The 7,739-nt window shown below is 34.1% G+C and overlaps 2 protein-coding genes across 2 annotated transcripts; one reads left to right on the top strand and one right to left on the bottom strand.

The window, feature by feature from the left end:
- Positions 1-1,172: 1,172 nt before the first annotated feature.
- Positions 1,173-2,520, top strand: LOC148904935 (uncharacterized). Its single transcript, XM_089024167.1, has one exon. It carries the CDS (start codon positions 1,252-1,254, stop codon positions 2,518-2,520), a length of 1,269 nt encoding a protein of 422 aa, XP_088880293.1. The 5' UTR covers positions 1,173-1,251.
- A 267-nt stretch (positions 2,521-2,787) lies between these two features.
- On the bottom strand, positions 2,788-4,810 carry LOC148904934 (uncharacterized). Its single transcript, XM_089024169.1, has 4 exons — positions 4,753-4,810; positions 4,326-4,391; positions 3,963-4,209; positions 2,788-3,223 (listed from the first exon to the last, which is right to left on the bottom strand). The coding sequence occupies exons 1-4, from the start codon at positions 4,807-4,809 to the stop codon at positions 3,147-3,149; spliced, it is 447 nt and encodes a 148-aa protein (XP_088880295.1). The 5' UTR covers position 4,810; the 3' UTR covers positions 2,788-3,146.
- Between the last annotated feature and the right edge of the window lie 2,929 nt (positions 4,811-7,739).

Genomic DNA, 7,739 nt, shown 5'->3' with positions numbered 1-7,739 from the left:
TCTTTTACTACCCAGAGATGACGTTATAGCTATTCTTATGTTTTTAGTTGACTGGATTGCACCACATCCTATATTTTACGTCAAAGTTTAATCCTAATAAAAGTTTCTAATTATTCATAAAATATAGTTTTTCTATCTCAAAGCCTTAAAGGCTTAGTTTAGGCTTTTGTTTCATCCTAATTGAGTTCTACGGATATTGTCCTTTGTCTTACTACCGCGATAAGATATCGAATACTAAAGATTTTGAGATTTTATGCCCAACTCTTTTACTACCCAGAGATGACGTTATAGGTATTCTTATGTTGTTAGTTGACTGGATTGCACCACATCCTATATTTTACGTCTAATCCTAATAAAAGTTTCTAATTATTCATAAAATATAGTTTTTCTATCTCAAAGCCTTAAAGGCTTAGTTTAGGCTTTTGTTTCATCCTAATTGAGTTCTACGGATATTGTCCTTTGTCTTACTACCGCGATAAGATATCGAATACTAAAGATTTTGAGATTTTATGCCCAACTCTTTTACTACCCAGAGATGACGTTATAGGTATTCTTATGTTTTTAGTTGACTGGATTGCACCACATCCTATATTTTACGTCAAAGTTTAATCCTAATAAAAGTTTCTAATTATTCATAAAATATAGTTTTTCTATCTCAAAGCCTTAAAGGCTTAGTTTAGGCTTTTGTTTCATCCTAATTGAGTTCTACGGATATTGTCCTTTGTCTTACTACCGCGATAAGATATTGAATACTAAAGATTTTGAGATTTTATGCCCAACTCTTTTACTACCGTCTAAAGTAAGAATTGCACCACTCACAGGCAATACGGATATCGTCATATCTATTTTTAGAATTAGGAATTGCACCATAGTACAAATGCCGGTTCTTACGGAAGCCCAGACGGCTCATGCTCACCACAAATTTTCACTGACAGTTAACGTTTTTGACAATTGACAGATAGCGTTGACAATTGACAGTTAGCATTGACAATTGACAGTTAGCGTTGACCATTGACAGTTAGCGTTGACAATTGACAGTTAGCGTTGACAATTGACAGTTAGCGTTGACAATTGACAGTTAGCGTTGACAATTGACAGTTAGCGTTGACAATTGACAGTTAGCGTTGACAATTGACAGTTAGCGTTGACAATTGACTCGTATTATATATGAGCCCAGTTGTCAATGAACATGCGGATATTACAACATGGCGTCTCGGAAATGATTGTTTAGATTGCTTTAGAGCCTGCAAAATGGAGGTAAAACATTCACTACTGAAAATCATTGTGTTTCTTGATGTTTTCTGCCGTTCGGTTGCCGTTTTAGATTACACACCAGCTTTACGCAATGACGATACTCCCAGAGACGATTTGATAGAGCAGTACTTCAAATTAGGGTTTAGTAGAGTAGAAATTTTGAGCTGCCTTGCCTTGTTACATGGGATACAGCTTAGCCTGAGTCAACTCAAACGTATACTTCAGAGAAGAGGCCTTTTTAGAAGGGGTCCACAGAGTTCCTTAACGATGGTTATTGATGCTGTGGAAAAGGAGCTACAAGGAAGTGGCAGTGTTATAGGTTATAGGTCAATGTGGCAAAGGGTTGTTAATGAACATGGCTTAGTGGTGACACGCAAAACCGTTCGTTTGGCCCTTAAAATGCTTGATCCCGTTGGCGTAGAATCCCGACTGAGACATCGATTGCAGAGACGAACTTACCGTGTACCCGGGCCAAATTTTCTCTGGCATATCGATGGTTACGACAAATTAAAACCCTTTGGGTTTTGTGTCCATGGGTGCATTGACGGTTATAGCAGACGGATAATGTGGCTAGAGGTAGGACCTACAAATAATGACCCTGTTGTCGTGGTAAAATACTTTATCAATTGCATTCGTCAAATTGGTGGTACACCTCGTGTAGTGCGTGCTGATTGTGGCACTGAAAATGTTCGTGTTGCAGCTACACAACGGTTTTTAAGACACAATTGCAGTGATGGTCTTTCTAAAGAAAAATCTTTTATGTATGGAAAATCAGTTTCTAACCAAAGAATTGAGGCATGGTGGGGGCAGTTGCGTAAGGGGTGTACTGTCTGGTGGATCAATCACTTCAAGACTCTAAGGGACAATGGTTTGTTTTGTGATGCCAACATAATACATCGGGAATGTCTTAAATTCTGTTATATGCCTGTAATCAGAAGTGAACTTCTTAGAGCAGCAAAACTATGGAATACACATCGCATTAGACGGTCCAAAAATCAAGTTGCACCTTCAGGTCGACCAGATATATTATACTTCCTACCAGAAACTGAAAGTCAAAGAGACTTTAAAGTGGAAATCAGCATGGAGGACATCACCACTTCTGAGGAAGTTTGCTGTCCTGATGATCTTCCAATAGATTTCTCACCAGAATTTGCGTCTTTGGCAGAGATTATTATGATGGAGCATGGACTGGAGATGTCTCAATCACCGGAGGAAGCTCGAGAACTGTATTTACTCTTACTAGAGGAAATTCAGCATCTATTATAAACTTGGGTAAGAAAGAGATATTTTACGGTTTAGTATTTGCAAAGTACATTGTAGCTAAATAACAATCTTCCAGATCTTTGACTATAATATGTGTTGAAACAGAATATTTGCTAACTCAAGTGCAAACAGCAACATTGTACAGAGGAATTAAGGATGAAAAGTTTGCACAAAAATTGAGGAAAAGTAATTTGTTTCAACTATTTTCGAAAAGATTTAGAAGATCCAGGGAATGTGGTTTATCTATTCTTTTTATGCAGAGACTGACAATTAGGTTTTGATATGCATACTGGTATCTTTGCACATTTTGTTATTTATAATGACGTAATTAAGGCAGTTTATCTAAATTTAAACAAGTCCTCTATTGCTTCAAATGTGAAAATAGCTTTGATAAAGTATAGATGCTGTTATATATGCAAGCATAGTGATTTACTACGTTGCAAAGATGCTATAAATATCACATTGCAAAGCCACTATAGCTAGTACTTCATAGAAGAGGTTTGTAATTTTAAAGTTTATGATTGTGAGTTGGGTTTGAGCTTCATTTCCGTAACAGCTCTTTCCACCAGGAATAAACAGTTCTTTTGCTATACTGATAACATCATGGGCATCAGCTGTCAACATAAGATCTATCTGTCTGGAGCCTCCACCTGAAGAAGATCGCACAGGTAAATACCTGTTTTCTTGGGTGAGAAATGTAGCCAACCTAAAATTACAACAACATTCTCTTAGTGTCTACATTTTAATAATAGTTATTATTAAGTTTTTATCCATAAAATAATAAAAGTATTACAGTAAATACCTGTTGTGTAAAAACATTATTTATTCATATAAATAATTGTACATTGAACATACTAATACATTTCTAAATTAACAATATTTATAAATATTTTCATGCATAATAAATTTATTTATAACACTAATTTATATGTATTTAATTATATTTGAATGTAAGAGTAAATACATTTTTGTAATATCAAAATTAATGTAAATTTAAAGTCACATTTCTATGATCATTTGCAAATTACTAAATTAAGTTTGTCAATAAAAAAAGATGTGCAAAGCTCAAACCCAGATCAAAGTTAATTAAAAGGTAATTAAAAGTAATTTAGTTCATTAATATTAAGAATCAATTATTGATGCATTGTAATTATTACAATCATCATCATAGCTCTGTCAAGAACACAATCAACTCAATATTATTGAGAAAAGAGTCCTATTACTTTCTCCTGCCAATACTTGCTTGCTTTTTTGTTGTTGTTGCTGATCAATGCATATTTTGTTTATTGCAACTGTAATTTTATGTGTTAAATTATGTTCATAAATTAAAGTAAAATAATGAACATCTATGGTTGAATGTTGTCTACATTACCTGAAATAATACAGATTTACTTTTAGAGCATGTATTTACAAAAAAAATAATAATAGAAAAATACTATACTGACCTAACAAAACCTTTCTTGTTTTGATACGGTTTGAGGTAGAAAGTTTTGGTGGAAGTTCAATCTTTGATTTTTTTCTTGATGAACTGTGCAAAATTGCCTCAAGAAGGGATCTTTTCCTGTCTGCATTCGCATCTTTTTTGCACATATCTGTGGCAAACCGTTTCAGTGCAATCACATCTCCAAGGGCATGAATGCCGAGATTTCTTATCTCTTCATTAGTACAAATAGAAATTGTTTCAACATCCATCTAGAAGAAATCCAGAAATAAATTGATGTATGCATGTAGATGTACATTGTGTAGAGCTGACCATACAAAATTATGTATGTTCAATTACATCATGATCACATTGAAATAAATTTTACCTTTTCTGCTACAAACTTCTTTATAACATTTTCATCAACCTTTCTTCCTCTAAGAAATTCGGCAACCTTTGAAAAAAAATGAACAAAAATTAAAAGCAGTTATGGTTTTATTTCAACATCGAATTCCCTACTGATGTCAAACTGTTGAATTGTATTTTAATACAAATCATGAGGAACTGAACACTGAGCATTTAATAAAAAGGTTTAAATATTTTAATGCATGGGATTTTTATTTATAGAGCATGCAGAAAACATTTCCCTTATTTATATCAATGACAACTGAACCAAAACAAATAATCGAACGCTATTGTTATGCAAATATTCACTCTAAATTAGGGGATCACAATAATAACAATGTTTCTAATTCCCTTAACGACCATATATCGTTCTAATTTTGTTATCTACAAAGACATTAACAAGTATTTACCTGATTAACAGAGGAATTTTGGACAGAAGGCGAACCGCCACACGAGGAAGACGCCATGTTGGAATAACCGCATGTTCATTGACTGCTGGCTCATATTTATAAGCGCTAATTGTCAACGCTAACTGTCAATTGTCAACGCTAACTGTCAATTGTCAATGCTAATTGTCAATGGTCAACGCTAACTGTCAATGGTCAACGCTAACTGTCAATTGTCAATGCTAACTGTCAATTGTCAACGCTATCTGTCAATTGTCAAAACGTTAACTGTCAATGAAAATTTGTGGTAAGCATGAGCCGTCTGGGCTTCCGTAGGTTCTGCATCACTCGAGTGAAGGTGCCATTGCGGTGCCATTGAGGTACCCCCCCCCCCCCCTCCCCCTCAGGGTCTTTACAGAGATGACGTTAAAGCTATTCTTATGTTTTTAGTTGACATCCTATAACTAATGTAACTATTTTTTTTTTTTTTTTTTTTTTTTGTATTCACATGCATTGAGCGTTTTATGAATAAAAGTTGTTCCTTGGGCAATTGTTTGTTTTTTGATGAGTCAACTTCGTAGAACTCAGTTAGGGTGAAACAAAAGCATAAAGTAAAAAGAGTCTAATCCTTTAACAATAGGCTTTGTGACAGAAAAGCTATATTTTATGAATAATTAGAACATTGTATTATGATCAAACTTTGACGTAAAATATAGGAAGTGATGCAATCCAGCAAACTAAGAATAGACATGGCTAGAAACACGGGGTAGTAAGAATAGCCATGACGTCACCGTTATTACGGGTCCGGAGTAGGGTATGGGGGAGAGCACCGGTTCGCACCGGTGGCACCGTATGCAGGATTGCAATGGCACCTCACTCGAGTGATGCAGAACCGCCATTTGTACTATGGTGCAATTCCTAATTCTAAAAATAGATATGACGATATCCGTATTGCCTGTGAGTGGTGCAATTCTTAATTTAGACGGTAGTAAAAGAGTTGGGCATAAAATCTCAAAATCTTTAGTATTCAATATCTTATCGCGGTAGTAAGACAAAGGACAATATCCGTAGAACTCAATTAGGATGAAACAAAAGCCTAAACTAAGCCTTTAAGGCTTTGAGATAGAAAAACTATATTTTATGAATAATTAGAAACTTTTATTAGGATTAAACTTTGACGTAAAATATAGGATGTGGTGCAATCCAGTCAACTAAAAACATAAGAATACCTATAACGTCATCTCTGGGTAGTAAAAGAGTTGGGCATAAAATCTCAAAATCTTTAGTATTCAATATCTTATCGCGGTAGTAAGACAAAGGACAATATCCGTAGAACTCAATTAGGATGAAACAAAAGCCTAAACTAAGCCTTTAAGGCTTTGAGATAGAAAAACTATATTTTATGAATAATTAGAAACTTTTATTAGGATTAAACTTTGACGTAAAATATAGGATGTGGTGCAATCCAGTCAACTAAAAACATAAGAATACCTATAACGTCATCTCTGGGTAGTAAAAGAGTTGGGCATAAAATCTCAAAATCTTTAGTATTCAATATCTTATCGCGGTAGTAAGACAAAGGACAATATCCGTAGAACTCAATTAGGATGAAACAAAAGCCTAAACTAAGCCTTTAAGGCTTTGAGATAGAAAAACTACATTTTATGAATAATTAGAAACTTTTATTAGGATTAAACTTTGACGTAAAATATAGGATGTGGTGCAATCCAGTCAACTAAAAACATAAGAATACCTATAACGTCATCTCTGGGTAGTAAAAGAGTTGGGCATAAAATCTCAAAATCTTTAGTATTCAATATCTTATCGCGGTAGTAAGACAAAGGACAATATCCGTAGAACTCAATTAGGATGAAACAAAAACCTAAACTAAGCCTTTAAGGCTTTGAGATAGAAAAACTATATTTTATGAATAATTAGAAACTTTTATTAGGATTAAACTTTGACGTAAAATATAGGATGTGGTGCAATCCAGTCAACTAAAAACATAAGAATACCTATAACGTCATCTCTGGGTAGTAAAAGAGTTGGGCATAAAATCTCAAAATCTTTAGTATTCGATATCTTATCGCGGTAGTAAGACAAAGGACAATATCCGTAGAACTCAATTAGGATGAAACAAAAGCCTAAACTAAGCCTTTAAGGCTTTGAGATAGAAAAACTATATTTTATGAATAATTAGAAACTTTTATTAGGATTAAACTTTGACGTAAAATATAGGATGTGGTGCAATCCAGTCAACTAAAAACATAAGAATAGCTATAACGTCATCTCTGGGTAGTAAAAGAGTTGGGCATAAAATCTCAAAATCTTTAGTATTCAATATCTTATCGCGGTAGTAAGACAAAGGACAATATCCTGTAACCGGCGGCAAGGCGCTCAGCTATGAATCAGATTGCAAGTGGTTTTGACAAAAGAATTTATTGAAAAATTCACACAACTTTACAATACACGAAAAAAAACGGGAACGAGATTACAGGATATCTCTAATGAAAACAAGAAAAATATTTACAATGAGATAAAATAAATTTGTAGCTTATCTAAATAGCTAAAAGTTATGAATAGAATACAGTCTTGCTAGATATAACTAGAAACGGAAATACGTAAATTACGTCACAGGTAATTTGAATATTGCATACTGATTAGCAGTGTTTACAATACGCGAGTGAAAATTACTAGGCTGCAAAGTTTAATGTAGAAGTCGGTAAACCGTTTAAAATGAACTAAACCAATGGAAAAAGCAATAGGAAAAATTGACTAGAGGTTAACTATGGCTTTAGGTAAGTATTTTAACCTTTGTTTATGACAAACTAAGAATTACACGGTTTACTGAACACGCGGTCGCGACAATGACCTTGAGTGTAGAGTTTAAGTAGCGAACAAATTAAAGGTTGGAAAGAAAAGGTCTTTTATCCCGCAGTTAAGGCTATTTATCATAGTAAAAAGGTTAAACAAGCGAGTAAGGCGGTAGCGATCCTATAGTAAACGTTTTA

This window comes from Actinia tenebrosa, unplaced genomic scaffold (genome assembly GCF_029948245.1).
Source record: "Actinia tenebrosa isolate PJP-AT-01 unplaced genomic scaffold, QUT_ActTen_1.0 PGA_scaffold8__29_contigs__length_14323225, whole genome shotgun sequence".
Lineage (NCBI taxonomy): Eukaryota > Metazoa > Cnidaria > Anthozoa > Actiniaria > Actiniidae > Actinia > Actinia tenebrosa.
The sequence above is the reverse complement of the archived record's forward strand: the minus strand, read 5'-3'. Positions and strand labels throughout refer to the sequence as shown.